Source organism: Vulpes lagopus, chromosome 8, assembly GCF_018345385.1.
Source record: "Vulpes lagopus strain Blue_001 chromosome 8, ASM1834538v1, whole genome shotgun sequence".
NCBI classification, from domain to species: Eukaryota; Metazoa; Chordata; class Mammalia; order Carnivora; family Canidae; genus Vulpes; species Vulpes lagopus.
Window position 1 is genome coordinate 37,986,660 of NC_054831.1, and position 21,305 is coordinate 38,007,964.

Here is a 21,305-nt window from a genome sequence, read left to right on the forward strand (position 1 = left end):
GTGAGCCTGGGATCTCCGAGAATGGACCTGAGTTCAGTTACTGGAACAGTGCACAGCTGCTGCTTAAAGGGGCCACACCCTGAAATAGAGGGCTTCCTAGTTACTCACCAGTCAGGCTGGCGACACCACCTTTGACTGCAAAACTGGCCTTTTAGGGTTAATATCCTGAATGTTTTCACTTAGCATCAACAGCCCTAATCCTGAGGGACCTGGCCCCGGTCTTGGCCCGGAATGAGCTGTAACCTTCCCAGCTTGCCTCTGGAAATTCTGACAGTTGGCTCAGCACTGCCCTTGCATGGTGCTCCTGAGACAGAGCTGAGCTGCGGCACTTCTTGTCCTTCCGACTCACCAAGGCTGCTCAGTATGAGTAGAGGGAAAGATGAGCTATGGTATGTGAATGCAATAGAATATACACCAGTCAGAAGCATATTCTATAAAGTAACATGAATAGGTCCTGAAGACCTAACATTTTATAAAAGTTAGCAGAATAAGATTCATAGCACAATATCCTTCACATTAAAAACATTTTTAATGTATACAAAATAAATACCAATATAGTTTTTCAAGGAAATATATTGGAAATGCTGAAGATGGCTTGGAAGTAGGGGACAAACATTAAATATACAAGTGAGGAGTATGGACATACAGTCAAGAGATGAAGAAAAATTACTCATGAGAGGAAAAAAAAATCAAAAGACAGATTACTCGGTAAAGCTGTCTGCCACAGATGGACAGGAGAAGTTTTATAGCTCTTTTATTTAAAAAAAAAAAAGTGATTTAGGTTTCATCCTCTTCCTGTGCCCCATCATTTCCAGGTAAATTCCACACATGTGCATGTACACTTTTCATGTCTTCTTACCACAGCATTTCAGTTATTAGAGTATCAGCTGGTGAAGTGATGCCCATGCTTCATGTGCCATGAAACAGCTTGTTTCTGATTCACTATCATCCTCTCAACTGTAGGTTTGCTTCCCTGGATGAATCTGAAAAGGGAACATTTCATGAGTTCAATTGCACTTGGAAATCAGCATGTGAACCAGAGTTAGCCTTCTTCCCCTATTTCTATTTTTAAAGTGAAGCATCACTTGTGGCAAATATGTTAACTGGATGAATAGTAACATAGACCCAGGTAGCAGAGACCAAGAACTAAATCTGCTCAACTTTCTATATTTCTCCATACCATACCCAGCTTAGAGCCCCTTATCAGCTTTCCATAGGATGCTATGACCATATGATGAGGTACAGTCTAGGGAAACTGTGGGGCAGGCCATGCTTCCAGACTGTCCACCAGGAGACTTAATAACACCCATTCTCATATCAGTTTGGTAGGACTGCCATAACAAAATGCCACAAACTACATGACGACATGATATAAATCCATTTTTTCATAGTTCTGGAGGTTAGAAGAGCAAGGTGCAGGCAGGTTAGATTTCCTGAGATCTCTTTCCTTGCCTTGCAGATGGCCACCTTCTTGCTGTGTTCTCACGTGGTCTTTTCCTGTATGAACACATATCCCTGGAGGCTCTCTGTGGATTCTAACCTCTTCTTGTAAGGATACCAATCATACTGGATTAAGGTCCACTCTAAAGGCCCCATTTTCACATAATTACCTCTTTAAAGGCCCTATTTCCAAATACAGTCACATCCTGAGGCACTAGGGATTCATATGAATTTTTTGAGGGGACATAATTCAATCCATAACAATTTCCAAAGAGTCTTGCTCACAATGAGGTGCCTCTTGATGCTTTAGTAGCCAAGGAGTTCAGTATTAACCAAGGTGTTCATTTTCTAAATCAGGTGTATTTTTAAGAGAATACCCTAACCCAAAGAATAAGGAGCTTCCTTCTCCAGCCCCCAAGTCCTCAGGCACACTCATCATCCCCTCTTCTCTAAGATAACCCCTAGTGAGTAACTGTGGGATATCCTTAGGGCTTATCACATTGCCCTCCCTAAGATAAAGCTTGGCTTATTAGTCTTTGGTGCCTGGTTACCATAACAGCTCCTGGCATCCTAAGAAATATTGTATGGATGTACCTTGTTTGCAGGCCATGAGCAGCCTGAAAGTGAGGAACACTGGGGAGGGCAGGAGAACCAGAAGAAGGTGCCAGGGAGTCAGAAAGGGTGGGCCAGAAAATAAACCATCACCCCTTCACTTTTGCAGTGACCACCCCTTTACTTTTGCAGTGATGTCCCTGTACAGAAGCATGCACTTCCAAGTTATAGCAAGATGCAACACAATTTCTATTTGAAAATGTGTATGGAAAACAAAAATGCTAGATTTCTTATGGTTCTCTCACACTTATTTAAAACTAATGATACTCAAGGCATAGTGTCTATGTGTTTGATCAGGGAAAGGTAGGAACACAGTATTCTCACATTCCAGGGAAAGCCAGCAGTGGACTTTCTCTGGACAAACCTAACACTTTGTGTTCTAAGAAGTGAAACCTTAGATCTGACCAAGAGGAGGTGAAATCACTGAACGGCAATGATGGTTGTCTGGGTTGTGAGGCCTGATGTGAAACAGAAAGAAGGGTTGGCTGATAAACCCTGAACTGAAATTCCACCTTTCTGGTCAAGACAGGCCATTGCTGGGACACCTGAGTGTCTCAGTCAGTAAAGCCCCTGAATGTTGATTTAGGCTCAGATCATGATCGTGAGATCAAGCCCCATGTTGGGCTTTGCACTAGGCATGGAGCCTGCTTGGGATTCTCTCTCCCCCTCTCCCTCTCCCTCTGCCCCATCCCTCACCCCCCACCCCTCTCTCCCCCTCTAAAAATAATTTAAAATTTAAAAAAAGACTGGCTATTGTTATATAGGGAAATTTGTCTTCAGTTCATTTCCTGGATTATCTAGTCTATATTTTTACTTTAAGCATGCTCTTCCCTGCCTCCCCTTTAAAGACTGCTATGGATTGGACTGTGCCCCCTAAAAAGATATGTTGATGTCCTAACCTCTAATATTTAAGAACATGCTCTTATTTGGAAGTAGGGTCTATGCAGATATAACCGAGTTGAGAAGATGTCATTGGGTAGATCCTAATCCAACAGGACTGGTGTCCTTATAAGAAGAAAATGCCATGTAAAGACAGAAACACACAAAGAGAATGCCATGGGATGATGGACAGAGAGAGATTGGAGTGATGTGTCTACCAGCAAGGAAACACCAAGAATTGACAGCCACTGCCAAAAACTAGGAAGAGGCAAGATAGGGGATCCCTGGGTGGCTCAGTGGTTTAGCGCCTGCCTTCAGCCAGGGCGTGATCCTGGAGACCCGGGATCAAGTCCCACATCAGGCTCCCTGCATGGAGCGTGCTTCTCTCTCTGCCTGTGTCTCTGCCTCTCTCTCTCTCTCTCTCTCTCTCTCTGTGTGTGTGTGTGTGTATGTGTCTCATGAATGAATAAATAAAATCTTTAAAAAAAAAAAAGGAAGAGGCAAGATAGGATTTCTACTCAAGATCTGAGATAGAGCATAGCTTCATAGATAACCTTAATCTGAGACTGTGAGAATACATTTCTGTTGTTTTAAGCCACCTGGTTTGTTGTGCTCTCAGAAACTGAAACAAAACTTCTGGATACAGCAGTTCTAAGGAGCTGATACAAAGACAAACCTCTTGGAAGTAATGTCTATACCAGCTGACCCTGCTTCATCAACTCCCATTAACCATTCAACTTAATGAAATCTGGCTACCACCACTCCATGGAAACTACTCACAAAGATCACCAATGTCCTGTTTGTCAACAGCTCCAACAGACTCTTCTTCTTAGACCCCCGTGTCACTTCCTGGCAGCATCCTCTTCCTCTGCCTTCCTCCTAAACATCAGTGGGCAGTAGAACTCTATCTTTTCTTGTTTGAAGCCCTGTCCGTGTGAAAGTCTATCCATTCTTCAACACCCAGGTGATAATCATAACTATGAGAGGCCCAAATTCAAGTCACCCCAAACCCATTCCATCTTATATTTTCTATAAGTTGAGAAATAGTTGTACAATCTATCCTGCTGCCAGAAACTTAACTAAAACCCTTCAGCTTACTCTCTGACTTTCCACATCCAACTAAAAAGCAACCTCCACTTAAATACCTTCCCCCTCCACCACCATTGCCAGAAGTTAGCCACTTGTTTCTCACCTGCACTGTTGCAAGATCCTCCTGCCTCTAGTTATGTCTACTCTACAATGCTTATTTCTTTCCAAAATACAAATATGATTATGTCACTCTCTGCTTAAAAACACAACTGCCCTCAAAATGGAGCTAAAGCTCCTTAACAAGAGTGTTCTATTACCCGACCCCTGGTTACTTAGTCTAGTCCCTCACCCTCTATGTTCCAAGTACATTGAACACTGAATAATTTCCAGGTCCCTACACACTCAAAAGTCATTTCCTTGCCTCTAAACTCTAGCATGTGATACCCCACTAGACCACAATTTCCATAAGGAAAAGAACTTGCACTAGATGAGAAATTAAATAAGAAATTATAATGTATCGCGGTGCCTGGGTGGCTCAGTAGGTTAAGCAGCCGAGTCTTGATTTTGGCTCAGGTCATAATCTCCGGGTTCTAGGATCCCGCCCTGGAACCACTGGCTCCCTGCTCAGCAGGGAGTCTGCTTGAGATTCTTTCTCTCCCTCTGCCCCTCCCCCTGGGCCCCCACCTGCACACTCTTACACTGTAACATAAATAAAATTTAAAAAAAAAAAAAATCAAGGTATCTGCAAAGCACCGTTTTGCTCCCTTTGGAGGCTCTGAGGAAGAATCTAGTCCTCAGCCCATCCAGCTTCTGATGGCTGCCAACATTCCTTGGTTGGCTTGTGGCCATAAAACTCCAATCTCTGCTTTCATCTTCACATGGCCTCCTTCTCTATTTCCTGTGTCCAATCTCCCTTTGCCTCTCTCTATTTAAGGACACCCGTGATTGCATTTAGGGCCCACTCTGCTACTCCAAGATAAACTCTCCATCTAGAGATCCTTATTTAATCACAGCTGCAAACTCACTTTTTTTTCCAATTGAGATGACATTCACAGGTTCCAGGAATTAGGATGTGGGTATACTGGGGGTTGGTACATTTTCAGCCTACTACAATGGGCTCATACTTCCTAAAACATAACTAGGTACTCCATCAGTCTTCTAAGACGTAAAATGGGCCCCTCTATTCACAAATACATCTTTACCATAACTTAACAGAAAAAGCCTGACAACCCAACCATGATCCCTAGGAGTCTAATGTTTGCTCCCACGGTTCTTCATGCAATAATGCTGGCTGTCTGGTGAGTTGCCTTCTCCCCAACCATTTAATACTTCTCCGAAGAGTCTCTTCATACATATACCTTAGATCACTTTCTTTCCTCTAGCAGGGGAACTAGTGAATATAATACAATATAAGGAATATACAGCCGTATCAAGAAACGTTTTGTGGGATCCCCGGGTGGCTCAGTGGTTTAGCACCTGCCTTTGGCCCGGAGCATGGTCCTGGAGCCCCGGGATCGAGCCCCGGGATCGAGTCCCACGTCGGGCTCCCTGCACGGAGCCTGCTTCTCCCTCTGCCTGTGTCTCTGCCTCTCTATTTCTCTCTCTATGAATAAATAAATATTTTTTTAATGTTTTGCAACGTGTAGCTTAAAAGGACAGCGCAAATGTCGTAAGTGACCGGTCTCTGGGCAAGTAAAGCTGTCCCCAGCACAGCCTTCCAGAAGCTGATCCTCCGAAGAGGGGGTACGGAGGGAGCACAAGCACCAACAGCCGGAGCTGCCACCAGAGCGCAGGGTTGCTCCTCGCAGTCGCAGGTGATGGGGAAGGACATCCTCCCCTCCTCGCTCTCCGTCCAGCCCTCGCCACCCCTGCACCCCTCGGTGAGGGAAGCGCCGGCAGCGCCAAGCCGGCAGCCAGTCACTCGGCCCGACGCGGTCCAGCCAGCCCACTTCCTCCGCCGGGCGCTCGCAGCCGGCCCCGGCGCGGGTGCGCCACGTCAGAGGCTGAGTCCGCCCCGCCGCCCGGCCTCGCCCCCGCCCCGCACCGCAGCCCGCGGTCCGCGCACCACACGCGGCTTCCGGGCCTCCGCGCCCCAGGCGCGCACGCGCACAGCCGTCGGGGGGGTGGGGGCGGGGCGCTGATCCGCCCGAGCCCCGCGCGTGGGCCTCCTCGGCCGCCGTCCCGTGGTGCGCGGTCCCGCCGTCGCGGAGTCCTGGCCCCTTGTGGAAGGAGGCTCAGGTTCTAAGCCTCCAGCGCTCCTCCTTCGCCCGCGCACGGGCAGGACTTCTCCGGAGCCTCGCCGGGTCTGCAGCTGCGGGCGGCGCGGTCCCCCCCACCCTCTGGCCGCAGCGTGCCGGCCCCGCGGGCTCCTCTGGCCCCGGCGATGCCGGAGGTCCCATCCTTCGGCTGGAAACCCGGCGGGAGACAATAGGACGGAAACTTTTCAATTTTTTTTTTATTGGAGTTTAATTTGCCGACATCTAGCATATACCCAGTGCTCATCCCATCAAGTGCCCCCCCAGTGCCCGTCACCAGTCACCCCCACCCCCCGCCCTCCTCCCCTTCCACCACCCCTTGTTCCTTTCCCAGAGGTAGGAGTCTCTCGTGTTCTGTCCCCCTCTCTGATATTTCCCACTCATTTTCTCTCCTTCCCTTTATTCCCTTTCACTATTTTTTATATTCCCCAAATGAATGAGACCATATAAAGATACATCCATGAAGGCAAGAGAAACCAAAGCAAAAATGAACTATTGGGACTTCATCAAGATAAGAAGCTTTTGCACAGCAAAGGATACAGTCAACAAAACTAAAAGACAACCTACAGAATGGGAGAAGATATTTGCAAATGACATATCAGATAAAGGGCTAGTTTCCAAAATCTATAAGGAACTTATTAAACTCAACACCAAAGAAACAAACAATCCAATCATGAAATGGGCAAAAGACATGAAGAGAAATCTCACAGAGGAAGACATAGACATGGCCAACATGCACATGAGAAAATGCTCTGCATCACTTGCCATCAGGGAAATACAAATCAAAACCACAATGAGATACCACCTCACACCAGTGAGAATGGGGAAAATTAACAAGGCAGGAAACCACAAATGTTGGAGAGGATGTGGAGAAAGGGGAACCCTCCTGCACTGTTGGTGGGAATGTGAACTGGTGCAGCCGCTCTGGAAAACTGTGTGGAGGTTCCTCAAAGAGTTAAAAATAGACCTGCCCTACGACCCAGCAATTGCACTGTTGGGGATTTACCCCAAAGATTCAGATGCAATGAAACGCCGGGACACCTGCACCCCGATGTTTCTATCAGCAATGTCCACAATAGCCAAACTGTGGAAGGAGCCTCGGTGTCCATCGAAAGATGAATGGATAAAGAAGCTGTGGTTTATGTATACAATGGAATATTCCTCAGCCATTAGAAATGACAAATACCCACCATTTGCTTCAACATGAATAAGTCAATAGGACTGAAACTTAATGCTGTCTCAAGAAGGGTGAATGTGGATGCCTGGGTGGCTCAGCGGCTGAGCATCTGCCTTTGGCTCAGGGTGTGACCCTGGGGTCCTAGGATCTGTCCTGCGTCAGCCTTCCCCCCCAGGGAGCCTGCTTCTCCCTTTGCCTATGCCTGCCTCTCTGTGTCTCTCATGAAACAAAAAGAAAAAAAAAGGTGAATGTTTGGTGGTATGACAGGGTAATAGCCTTGGGGATAGCAGGAATATAAGAGTTCTTGGGGTGTCTGTGTAGCCGGTAAGAATATCAACTCTGACAAGCAAGAAAGGTCACCCCTCTTCATTCTCTGGGTCTCAGTTAATTTCTGACTCCTCTGAACCACATCCACCTGCTCTTCCCTGCTCCCATCTGATAGGCTGGTTAAAAAATAAAAATTACCCCAGTCTTTGGAGACCCCTTACCAGGGATTAGGCCAGATTCTGATTTGCTGGGTAAATTAATGGTTTAGTAACTTATGCAAGGTCACATTGCCAGTGACAGGATTCACACCCCGATCTCCTGGACTCCAGAGGCTGTGCTCTCAACCCAGATGCTACATCTCTTTATGAAATGTTTAGCCTCAGCCCTGTTTGAACCCAGTTTGGATCGTGGTGCTCTGAAGCATAAAACACCCTGGACTAGAAGTCAAACAACAGAACCAGAAGTCAGGAGGTGACCAAAAACATGACTCTACAGTTCTCTCATCTTCAGTTTCCTCTGGACAAAATGGGGTTAATGTCCCACGTCTGGGAATTGTAGGGAGTGTAACTGGTCATTTGAAGGCCATCATCCAGCCCATCATAATGTCTTCTTGCTGACAGATTTTCAAGAACAGATGCAGCATCTAGGTAAAGTGGCCTCATCATCACTGATGCAAGACTAGATTCTATACCACTAAACTGGTTGGTGGCAGATGAGACATGATGACGGTGCAAAGGAGGTAATTATGACACTATCCACCCCCTACATCCACTCCCTCTTCACCTCCCGGCAAACAGACTCCGACAGGAACTATGCCACATGGAGAAGGGAGACTGACTTTGAGACAGTGAATCTGTTGTCAAAATGCCACTGGTCAGTTTGAGAGAGATACCTCACATCACATAGGGCTGAGTAGCTCCTGGAATTATCAACAGTCCTGCTGAATTCACATATCACTTTCCCAAACAAGTGTAATCCTCCCCCAAAAAAAGCAGGAACCTCCAGACATTAAGTCACATTTGCAGACTTCCTTGAAGCCAGAGGCTAGTGACACATGAAAGCGTAGACTAGGGGGAATTTTTTTTTTAAGATTTTATTTATTTATTCATGAGACATAGAGAAAGGCAAAGACATAGGCAGAGGGAGAAGCAGGCTCATGGCAGGGAGCCCGATGTGGGACTCAATCCCCAGACTGGGATCACACCCTGAGCCAAAGGCAGATGCCCAACCACTGAGCCACCCAGGCGGAGTTTTAAGTGAAATCTGCAGCAATTCTCTCCCTCTCTGGGGAGGACTTTAGTTGGCAAGTCAGAACAGATTCCTGAAGAGGGTTCTAGTTATATGAAAATTGATTTTTCGGGCTCAAAGGCTTGCATTTCCCTGAGATAAAAGGAAGTTTTCTTAAATTTAAGATATAATCAAAATGGTTCCTATTGTAACATACCTTTGTATGGAAATAAGCAGCCTTGCTCACTCATTCAAAATAATATGGCAGGCTCATTTGAACATAATATTAGTGGCTGTGTTATTTATGTATATGTTCATGTGATATTTTATATTTCATTCCAAAAAGGAAATTTTAAATTGCTTCAATTTGGACATTTTCACCTAAAACCCAAAGCAGTCAGAAGACAAATTCCATTTAAAGGCCATCTAAATGAATGAATGAATGAATGAATGAATGAATGAATGAATGAATCAGTGAGCGAATGAATGCAGTTTGTCCCAATCTTATAGAAACGCTACCTTTTCTGAGTCCTTTTATAGACTCCAGGGAATAGGAATTCATCTAGCTTATTATCCCCAGAACTCAGGTAATGGAACTTTAGACTGAGTTCTAAACAGATCACATTCACTCATTTTGATCTTTAAGCTTCTGGGAGATAGGGATTTCATTATCTACTTGATAAACCACCTCCAAGTTTAAAAACTCTCACCTTTGGAATTGTTTTCCTGTTACTAATCCAGTCCCTCCTCTAACAATTTAGTATTATGGAAACTTAGATCTGGAAAACAGCCTTAAAGGTTGTTGTATTAGTTTTCCAACAAACTTGATTAAAATACAAACTTATTACTTTACAGTTCTGTACATTAGAGTCCAACAGAAGTCAAAACAAAAGTCAAAATCAAAGTGATAGCAGGGCTGCGTTCCTTCTTTGGGGGCTATGTGTGGAGGCAAGGCGACTCTTGCCTTTTCTACCTTTTAAAATCCAGCTGTAGTCCTTGGTTTGTAGCCCCCTTCCTCTTTCTTCAAAGCCAGCATTTCTCTGACTGTTCTTCACATCATCCTTTGACTGTGATGTCAGCCAGAAACATTGTCTGATTTTAAGGACACATAATTAGATTATTCCCCCCCATAACCCAGAAAAATCTCCCTATTTTAAGGTCCTTACCTTCATCACATGTATAAAACACCTTCTGCCACATAAAGTACCACTGAAAGGTTCCAGGGATTAAGATGTAGATGTCGTTGGGGGCCATTATTCCACCACAGCCTAGCCACATTTGTAAAAAGTATTTTTAATATTGCATCTGCCCTGGCTCTCTGGGTATTTCACTTTTCTGACTCAGGTTAGACCTTGGCTAAGTCTCTAACATCCTCAGTAGCTCCCTGATTTTAACTACATTAGTTGAATGCACTTGATACATCAGTGGCCTCGTTTCTACAAAGGGCACCCCCAGCACCGTGAGGACGGGACACGCCCACGTGGTGTATCCAGCTATTAACGCAGAAGCTGTGATGTGTGGCTGTGGAATATTTCTAATAAATATATTGTTTCGAAAAAAAACTTTTTTTTTCAAATCCTCTCTTCAAACTCCTTTCATCTCTTCAAACTCCTTTGTATTAGAAGGAATTCCTTAATAGATGCTTCTCTAATATGAGTACTTCCACTGATGGGAATGTTATTTTACAAAACCACAAAAGGCAATGTTGACCAACACTAAATGTCACAAAATTCTTATGTTCAGTCCCAGTAGCCCCCATGCATAGGTCCTTGTCTTAAAAAGCACAGGAGAAAACCAGTATCCCCATCTACACATCTCCCACATGAAGTTTTTTATATGCAGACAGCCAGAAGATTTCCTTTTTTTCCTTTAGTTGAACAAATTGAACACCTATTGTATGTGGATTCTATTCTAGGTTTCAGAGATACAGTGATTAATCAGCTAGAAAAGTCCCCAGTCTCATAATGCATTTCTTCCACTGAAGGAAACAGGTGGATAATCCAATAGACAGCCTTAGCATCACCTTAAATACCACCAAACCAGGGGTACCAAAATAATTTTTGAGAGAATTTTATATATATATTTTTTTTTTGAAAAATCACCTGCTGGGGCACATAGGGGGCTCATTCTTTATTTCAGTTCAGGTCATGATCTCACCACATCAGGCTCTGCGCTAGGCATGGAGCCTGTTTAAGATTTTCTCTCTCTCCCTCTGCCCCTCCCTGCCACTAAAATAATCTCCCATCTAGCAATTATGGAGGGGGTGGGTAGAACCAGTTAGATCTTTGTACACATATTTTATATTTTAGAAAAGTTTACATTTTGAATAATGGAATAATACCAAAACCTTTTCAGAGCCATGGTCCTCTGAAGATCTTACTCTGGTCTTAAGGGAAAAACAATTTTAGGGCAGCCCAGGTGGCTCAGTGGTTTAGTGTCTGCCTTCGGCCTGTGGCGTGATCCTGGAGATCCACGTTGGGCTCCCTGCATGGAGCCTGTTTCTCCCTCTGCCTGTGTCTTTGTCTCCCTCTCTCTCTCTGTGGGTCTTTCATGAATGCATGAATAAAATCTTAAAAAAAGAAAAAAAAGAAAAACAATTTTAAGTGAGGCAGAACAGTTTCTATTAGAGTAAGCAAAGATGAATTCCTAGGAAAAGTAGAGCCTTCCAAGATGACTTCCCAGGATTTCAATAAGATTAGCAGGGAGAGGGATGCCTGGGTGGCTCAGTGGTTGAGCGTCTGCCTTCGGCTCAGAGCATGATCCTGAGGTTCCGAGATCGAATCCCACACTGGGCTCCCCACGGGAAGCCTGCTTCTCCCTCTGCCTATGTCTCTGCCTCTCTATTTCTGTGTTTCTCATGAATGAATAAATAAAGAAAAATTAAATCAGATTTTAAAAAAGACTAACAGGGAGACATTCTATAGATTCGTATTGACCTAGGCAGCCAGGTGAGAGGGAGAATCAGGGCAGATAAGCCTTTTAGTTTGGGCATATGGTTGAGGATAGGGCATAATATGATGTTTTATGTTAGTTATTAAATAGAAGTCTTCTCAGAGGCACAGAGAAGACTAGGAATTCAGGGATAGAAGACTAGGGATAACACAGTTCTGGCAGCAACCCCTGCTATCTGCAAACATCCTGTAAAGCAAGAAGGAACCAAAGGTCAGACATAGAGGATAAGCAAGGCTCTTGGGAAGTTAGTCTCCCCAGTCCAAGGATAATTTCTCACATGATTGGCAACACATCAGAATGGGGAAGTCTGACTCTGTAGTGCTCAAAAGGTAACATGAGCCCACCAATGAGCTCTTTAGAAACAACATGAAGGTATTTGGAGCACAAGGGCCACTTCATGCGGTTTCCATCTCTACAGGCTACAAAATCCAGACCTAAGCACGTTCAACTTGCTGTGGTTGAGTTTACCGGAGTCACTTGAAACTCCAGGTTGTGACAACCTGTAAAGCAAAAGCTAGAGGATGCTCCAATGAATAAGGTCATTAAGGCATTTGTTCTTATTCATTCAACTTAAATTTTACCTTTTTCTTGTGGTCTAAATTCAGCCTCTCCACATGCATTCTCAGAGCTGGCGATAGGAACATGTCATTTCCACTCAAATTCTGTGCTGCTGTTTCTGAAATATAGACGTAACTGAAATAGGGGCAAGTTGGTGGCTTAGTCAGTTAAGTGTCTTGCCTTTGGCTCAGGTCATGATCCCGGAGTCCTGAGATAGAGCCCTGCATCAGGCTCTCTGCTCAGCGAGGAGCCTGCTTTTCTCTCTCCCTCTTCCCTCCCCCCACCCCCCGCTTGTACTCTCCCTCTCTCTGTCAAATAGATAAAATAAAATCTTTAAAAAAAAAACAGATGTAAATGAAATAATGTAAGTAAATCTAACCAATTTTTATTCAAATTTCCTGACATAGAAAATGAAAAAAAATGTTTATTTTCAATTCAACTTTTCCAGAGGCTCTGCTGTTGACATTATAATATTGAAAGTTCATTGGACTAAGTTATCTGATGACACAACTTCTCCATTGTTGGGAAAGTGATGCATTTTGTAATTAACATTTGAGGTATCTCCTTCGATTTAGCTTTCTTATTAGAAGGCTTTGTTGCAAAGTGATTGTTTAAGTTTGTGTATTTATTTTAGGCATGTTTGCCTTTAAGACCTCAGAAGAATTCTGACTTTTGTTTGGCTACAGATTGACATTAGTCATAGTTTTGAAGACCTTAAATGATTGCTGGAAGTGTTTCAGGCACTGTTTTTATTGGGACCAAATTTGTATCCTGTGATGATATTCTCATTCTCAGTGTTTCTTATTTTTAAATTTTGTTGGGTCCCTACATGGGTATGCTTACTTGAAACTAGAAATTCCACTATAAGTGGGCAAAGTGTAAAATGAGAACAAAAGAGTAGTACAGTGCTGGCTGTCTGAGTAAATAATGGTATGACATTGGTATCTTATCCTTTTTTGGTTCCCCACAAGGTTCTGGATAACTCTGATCACTCCCTTCTATTACTACCTGTATCCTCCCAGAGAACTTGGGCATGACTGGTAGTAAAGATCAGTGGTTCCCATTCCTGTGAAGCAAAGTATAATCTTTCTTACTGGGGCAGCCAACTATGACTTGGCTTCTTTCCTTATTCATACAGAGGTTTAGCTGTTTAAAGATAGAACATGATTGAGACAATTTGAGTGAACCAAGCTCTGCTCCCTTAATGTCTACAAATACAATGGAAAATATCCCAAACCTCAACATCTACTCTTAAACAGGAAGTTGTCTCTTGGCAGCTCCAGGGTTGACAGATCTAAGATATGACCTTTATAATATCAGATCCTTACTGACATGTAGACTTAGTGGTGGGTGGGAGCTGAGAGAACTTGTCTTCCAGCACACGTGTAATACTCTGAGGAGTCTCACAGAAAGAAACAGGAAGACTGAGAGGAGATGGAGATCATACACTAGCTGGTGAAAGTAAGGGCTGTAAAAAATGGCTTACTACTGTCCATTTTATCTGATTTGTCATTATTCACCACTTCTCTTACCCAAAATATGTCATGGCTGGTGGATTCATGGGTTCTTCTTCATCATCACCATCATCACCAATGTTTTAATGCATTGTTCATTTAGCATGAACCAGAAAAATCCAGAAATCGAAGGGGGGACTAAGTCAAATGAAAGGTCAGAGAACTAGAGTGGAAAATCAACAAATTCTTTTTGAGAATACATAATCATTACCCAGCTCCAGTGTTCATGAGGCCAAGCCTCATTAAAGCTTGCCATAAAGCTAGAATATTAAAAAGCTGGTAGAGAAATGGATAATGTTCTATGGAACATTACTCTCTATTTAGACTATTTCATTCAAGTCAGTGGGGGAAGGGTGATGTGTAAGATAGATTATTAAGTAAAAGGTGCTGGAATAATTGGTCCTGTTTATGGGGGGGAAGTGATTAGGGTTCATTCTTATCTCCAACCATTCATAAAAATTAATTCCAGATGGATTAAATATGAAATACATTTACTCACTAAACAAATATATATTAAAATATTATCATGTTTAAGTTACTATAGATACAGCAGTAAACCAAACAAGAATCTCAGTTCTTGGGGCACCTGGGTGGCTCGGTCGGTTGAACATTGATTTGGGTTCAGGTCATGATCTCAAGGCCTTGGGATCAAGCCCCATATTGGCTTCACACTGGGCGTGGAGCCTCCTTGAGTTTCTCTCCCTTTCCCTCTCCCTTTGCTCCTCCCCAACTTGTGCACACTCTCTTTCTCTCTGTCTCACTAAAATAAATAAACCTAAAAAAAAAAAAAAAAAAAAAAGAATCTTGGTTCTCAGGGAGGCTACATACTAGTGCAGAGTGACAAACAGTAAGTTTATTATTAGGAATATGTGTTATGGAGAAAAACAAAGCAAGCAATGGCAATAGGGTATAGGAGTTTGCAATTTCAAATAGGATATTTAGAGAAAGCTATACTACGAAGATGACATTTGGGTAAAGACTTAAAGAAGGTGAGAAAGTTGCCATGTTGTTCTGGAGCAAGGACATTTCAGGCAGAGGTAGCATTTAATACAAAGCCCTAAAATGGGTGTTCCCCATTTTACTTGTTTACATTTTACTTGTTTCAGAAATAGCAAGGAGTGGCTGATGTGCAGTGAGCACAGGGGAGAATAATGGAAAATGAGGCCAGACAGGTAGCCTGGGGTAGAAGGCTGATGGCCGTTATAAAAACTTTGGCTTTTTAAGGTCAGATAGGAAGTAACAGGATCTAATTTTTTTTTAAGATTTTTATTTATTTACTCATAGAGACACAGAGAGAGAGAGAGACACAGGCAGAGGGAGAAGCAAGCTCCATTGCAGAGTGCCCTGGTGTGGGACTCCATCCCAGGTCTCCAGGATCACGCCCTGGGCTGCAGGCGGCGCTAAACCGCTGCGCCACTGGGGCTGCCCAACAGGACCTAATTTTAGTGGAATCTTCTCTAGTGTTTGTTTTGAAAATAGTCAGTGAAGGCTAATTCAGGAACAAGGAGACCTGTTAGGAGGCTATTGCAATACTCTAGCTGAAAGAGAGCAATGGCTCGGACCAGGGTGGTAGCAGTGATCATGGTGAGAAGTGCTTGTTTCTGAATATATGGAAGGTAGAGCCAATAGGATTTGCTGATGGGTTGTGTGTGCTGGCAAAAGGAAAAGAGGAGTACCTCTGCCTCCTGATAATCATGTCATTTTGTAATCCCCTCCTCTGGAGGGTGAACTGGACTGGTAGCCTGCTTCTAATCAATAGAAGATGACAAAGATAATGGGATGTTACTTCCATGAGTAGATTACATAATATTGTGACTTCTGTTTTATTAGCAAACTCTTTCTATTACCTTCTTAGCTTGCATGCTTTGATGAACTGAGCCGCCATCTTCTAGAGGCCCATGTAGCAAGGGACTGAGGGTGGCCTCTGGCCAATTGCCTGCTGGGAGTGGAGGCCCTCAGTCTAACAGCTATAAAGAGAAATATTGTCAGATTTTATTTCATAATAATTGTAAATTTCTTTCGAAAAAAATAAAGTTTTTAAAAGTTCAGTCTGGAATAAGAATTTATAACATATATAATCAACAAAATAGCAATATGAGTAAAATACAGTTGCAATAATACATACTAATATTTTAACTTCATAATATAATCTAAAGTAATAAGAAAAATCTTATAACCCAATGAATATTAACTCAACGAATATATGTAAATGCACAACAATACAAGCAGGTAATTCACAGGGGAAAATATGATCTATAAATACATTAAAAGATACTTAACCTGGGATCCCTGGGTGGCGCAGCGGTTTGGCGCCTCCCTTTGGCCCAGGGCGCGATCCTGGAGACCCAGGATCGAATCCCATATCAGGCTCCCGGTGCATGGAGCCTGCTTCTCTCTCTGCCTATGTCTGCCTCTCTCTCTCTCTCTCTCTGTGACTATCATAAATAAATTAAAAAAAAAAAAAAGATACTTAACCTCACTAATTTTTAGAAAATGCTAATTCAAACAACAAAATACCATTTTTCCTTCTTACAACTCCATAAAGTAGGTACAAGCATACCTCATTTTATTATACTTTGTAGATATTGCAATTTTTATAAATTGAAGGTTTGTGGCAGTCTTGCATCAAGTAAGTATGTCAGTGTCATTTTCCAACAGTATTTGCTCATTCTGTGTCTGTGTCACATTTTGATAATTCCTGCAATATTTCAACTTTTTTCATTATTATATTTGTTATGATAATCTGTGATTAGTGATTACTAGTTGCTGAAAGAGGATGGTTAGCATTTTTTAGCAACAAAGTATTTTTAATTGAAGTCTGTACTTTGGGGTTTTTGTAGACACATGCTATTACACACTTACTAGACTTCAGTATAGTATAAATATAATTTTTATATGCACTGTGAAACCAAAGAATTCATTTGACTCATTGCAATATTATACTTATTGCAATATTAGCCTTATTGCAATGGTCTGGAACTGAACTTACAATATATGCCTCTGAGGTATGCCTGTACTAATACTGTCCTCATTTTATAGATGAAGAAACTGAGGCTTCAAGAAGCTAAGTAACTTGCTCAAGGTTACACAATTATTCAGCTGCAAAACCAGAATTTGAAACCAGTATGTCTGTCTCCAGAGCTAGTAGTCCTAACCACTGTACCATCAGGAGGTGACATGTAAACTCTCATTATCTACCCTCTTATACGCACACCCCCTACACACACACACACACACACACACACACACACACACACACAAACTCATATACAGGACCATCTTTGTCATTTCTCTAAAGATGATGTTATTATTTATTTAACCTAATCTTCCTTGGACATGTTATATGGGTTATTCTTTTCAGTCAAATCCTGATAAGGTAAACCCAGAATCCTGTGGGAGGAAATACCAAACAGATTAACAGACATATAGTAGGAGACCCAGAAGAAGAAGAGAATTAGAATGAGGCATTAAAAATATTTAAAGATATAATGACCAAAATTTTCCAAAGTTTGACGAGATCTCACAGATCCAAAAGTTTATTGAACCTCAAATAAAATAAATTCAAATGTTCCTACCTAGGAACATTGTAGTCAAACTGCTGAGAACCAAAGATAAAGAAAATGTCTTGAAAGCAGCAAGAGAAAGATGTCACAAACACACATTGTTTCTGATGAGAAACAATATAGGGCCAAAAGTCAAAGACAGAAAATCTCCAAAGTGCTGAAAGGGAAACATTACCCAGAATGTTATGTCCAAAGAAAGGATCCTTCAGAAATAGGAGAGAAATAAAATATTTTCAGATAACTTAAAGTAATGAAGGTCCCAGACAGTGTTACAAGTTAAGAAAAAAAAGAGGCATACATATTGGGGGAAAAAAAAAAAGAAGAAGAAAACTTTTATTTGCATTTGAAATGATCGGTATACAAAATATAATTAAGAATCTTTTTTTTTTAAAGATTTTATTTATTTATTCATGAGAGACACAGAGAGAGAGAGAGGCAGAGACATAGGCAGAGGGAGAAGCAGGCTCCATGCAGGGAGCTCGATGTGGGACTCAATCCCAGGTCTCTAGGATCATGCCTGGGGCTGAAAGCAGGTGCCAAACGGCCGAGCCACCCAGGGATCCCTATAATTAAGAATCTTTAAAAAAGCTACTAGAATAAGTGAGTTTAGAAAAATCAGAGAATATAAGCTTAAAATACAAAAACCAATTGTATTTCTATACGCTAGTAATAAAGAGCTAGAAATTAAAATTGTACAAAAATAACACAATAACTTCAAACAATGTGAAAAACTTAGGCATAAATTTAACAAAATATGCAAAATACAAGTACACTAAAAAAGTACAAATCATTACTGAAATTAAAGAAAACCTAAATTAATGGAGATATATATAATATTGATAGATTGAAAGATTCAGTATTTTTAAGATGTCATTTCTCCCCAAATTGATCTATTGATTCAATGCACTCCCAACCAAAATTCCAACATTCTTGGGGTGAGGCTTAATAGTTTTTTATTTAAGTAATCTTTACAACCAGCTTGGGCCTTGAACTCATGACCCTGAGGATCAAGAGTCAGATGCTCTTCCGATTGAGCCAGCAGGCACTGCCCCCACCCCACAATATTCTTTTACATAGAAATTAACAAGCTGATTATAAAATCTATACAGTGACACAAAGGATCTGAAATAGCCAAAAGTGTGTGGAATGGCACAAAAATAGATACATAGAACAACAACACAAGAGAATAGAAAATCTAGCAGTAGACTCACACATACACATTCAACTAATTTTCAACAGAATTCAATGGAAAGGATAGTCTTTTTAGCTTTGGTGTTGAAACAAGAGAGAGTATCCATATTCAAAAACAAAAAATTTAATCTGGATTCTTACCTTCCACCACACCAAAAAGTAACCTCAAAACGGGTCATGTATTTCAATATAACAGCTAAAGAAGACAAAGAGAAGGGGGTGGAGGGGAGACAAATTACAAGAGGAGGAGAAGGAGGAAAGAAATCTCTGTGACCTTGGATTAGGTAAAGATTCTTAGGTAAGACACAAAAAGCATAAACAATAAAAAACAAACACTGATAATTTGGACTTCATCAAAATTAAAAACATTCTCCTTCAGCAATGCCATTAAGAAAATGAAAAGGGAAAAAAAAAGAAAATGAAAAGGGGCCACCTGGGTGGCTCAGTGGTTGAGTGTCTGCCTTTGGCTTGGTCATGATCCCGGGGTCTGGGATCGAGTCCCACATCGGGTTCCCTGCAGGAAGCCTGCTTCTCTCTCTGCCTATGTCTCTGCCTCTCTGCATCTCTTATGAATAAATAAATAACATCTTTGAAAAAAAGAAAGAAAGAAAATGAAAAGGCAAGTCAGACATTGGGAGGAAAAAACATCAATAATGTGTATTTAACTATATATAGTGTGTATATATATCGATATATATATAGTATAGATAACTACATAGATACACACATAGCATCTATGTATCTAGTATCTCATATCACACAGATGTAGATCACAAATGACTGATACTCATAATACATAAAGAACTCTTACAACTCAATAATAAAATAAATCAATAGGGGGATGGGCAAACATACAATTATATAAAGACAGAATTAAAAGAAGATGTATAAAGAGCCAACAAATACAAAGATAGTCAACATCATTAATCATAATGGAATTCAAATTAAAACTACAATGTGATACCATTTCACAACTATACAATGGCTAACATCAAAGAGCCTGGCAATAGTGATGTTAGTTAGGGAGAATGTGCAGCAACTGGAAGTCTCATGTAAGGCTGGTTTCCTAGGCACCATGCTCAGAAGGTCTCCTCACTTGAATTAACGCTCTGCTGTCACTGTCCTGAAATTCTCAACAATGTTAGCTTTGAACTAGTGTTTTCTAAGTGAAGTCCAATGAAACAATGGAAAATGTATGTGAGCAGAGGAGACGCTAGCATACATGCCTGTTTGTTCCTTGCTGCCTCATTCAGGTATGGTGTTTGCAGGGTCCCATGAGCACAGAATTCCAGTGAACACAATGTATCGGGGTTCAGGAAGACTCAGAGCGAATAAAAACTAATCATGTTGTTCCTCAGAAAATTAAAAACAGGATTATCATATGATCCAACAATCCCATTTCTGGGTATATATACCCCATAAGAAATGAAAGCAGAGACTTTGTACACCCATGTTCATAGCAGCATTATTTGCAATGCCTAAAATCTAGAAGAAATGCCACTATCAATCAATGGATGACTGGCTAAACAAACTGTGGCATGTATGTACAATGGAATATTATTCAGCCTTAAAAAGGAAGGAAATTCTGCCACATGGTACAACATGGATGAACCTTAAAGACATTATGCTAAGTGAAATACCCAATTGCAAAAGGACTTTGAAATGCTGCAAAAAAAAAAAAAATACTATATGATCCCACTGATTTGAAGTACTTAATGCAGCTAATTTTATAGAGGCAGAGAGTAGAATGATGGTTGCCAAGGGACTGGAGTCAAGGCAGAAATGAAGGAATTTGCGTTTAATGGGTATAGAGTTTCCATTTTGCAAGATGAAAAGAGTTCTGTGGGTGATGGCTGCATAACAATATAAGTGTACTTATAGCCCCTGAATGGATATTTAAAAATGGTCAGTGGTCATATGTATTTTACTGCAGTTTTTAAAAAAGTAATTATATTACATCTATGATTGAGGGAGAAGGGGGCAGTGACAGCCCTAAGATATAGAGTTGCTGGATAAAATAAAATGTGTCCCATGCAGTATTTGGGATGTACTTTTACTAAAGAAATGACAGTGGTTTGCCTGAGGCCTAGCTTTAATTGTTCATCGCCTAATTTTATTTGCTAACACTGGCAATCCTACTCAAGAAGCCACACTTTCCATTCGAACCAGAACTTGCTTTGGATGAAGAAAGTGGTGATCGCCTTCTAAGAAACACAAAACTCCAAAGAATGCTATTGTTCCCTTGTTCACTTGGGTTATCCCCTGTGTGAGCCAACCACTTACACTGAGAACGAAGCTCTAAGACATTAAAGGAACAAAAAGCGTCAGGAAGCCTAGAGTTCCTTTTCCTTTCAGCTCTTCCTTACTCATCAGTAAGCCTAAGGGAGTCTCACTACAAAGTGCATGTGTAGAGAAGAGAAATAGAGACAGCTGAATCAGTTTTCTGCAGTGTTCCTACTGTCTTCCTAAGAGTTAAATACATGAGCTATGAAACCTAAACTGTGTAATTTCAGTGATTCCTCATACAAGCTAAAAGCTCTTGTATTTGCACCCAAAACTGGCTGTTTTGGATTCTTTTATGAGACCATTAGTCAGGTGCAGACATAAGAGGAGAGAGAGGAAAGGCTCAAGACAAAACAAA

At 41.6% G+C, this 21,305-nt stretch overlaps 1 protein-coding gene across 2 annotated transcripts in view; it reads right to left on the reverse strand.

The window, feature by feature from the left end:
• Window positions 1–938: 938 nt before the first annotated feature.
• RNF6 (ring finger protein 6) overlaps window positions 939–21,305 on the reverse strand; it is a 41,089-nt gene continuing 20,722 nt past the window's right edge. The window contains exon 6 of one of the 2 annotated variants that reach the window (XM_041766781.1): window positions 939–983. In XM_041766781.1, the coding sequence (XP_041622715.1) occupies window positions 954–983 (30 nt within the window). In that variant the 3' untranslated portion in view covers window positions 939–953. Of the gene's footprint in view, window positions 984–14,657; window positions 15,878–21,305 lie in introns of those variants that run through there. The other variant, XM_041766783.1, reaches the window with a different exon arrangement.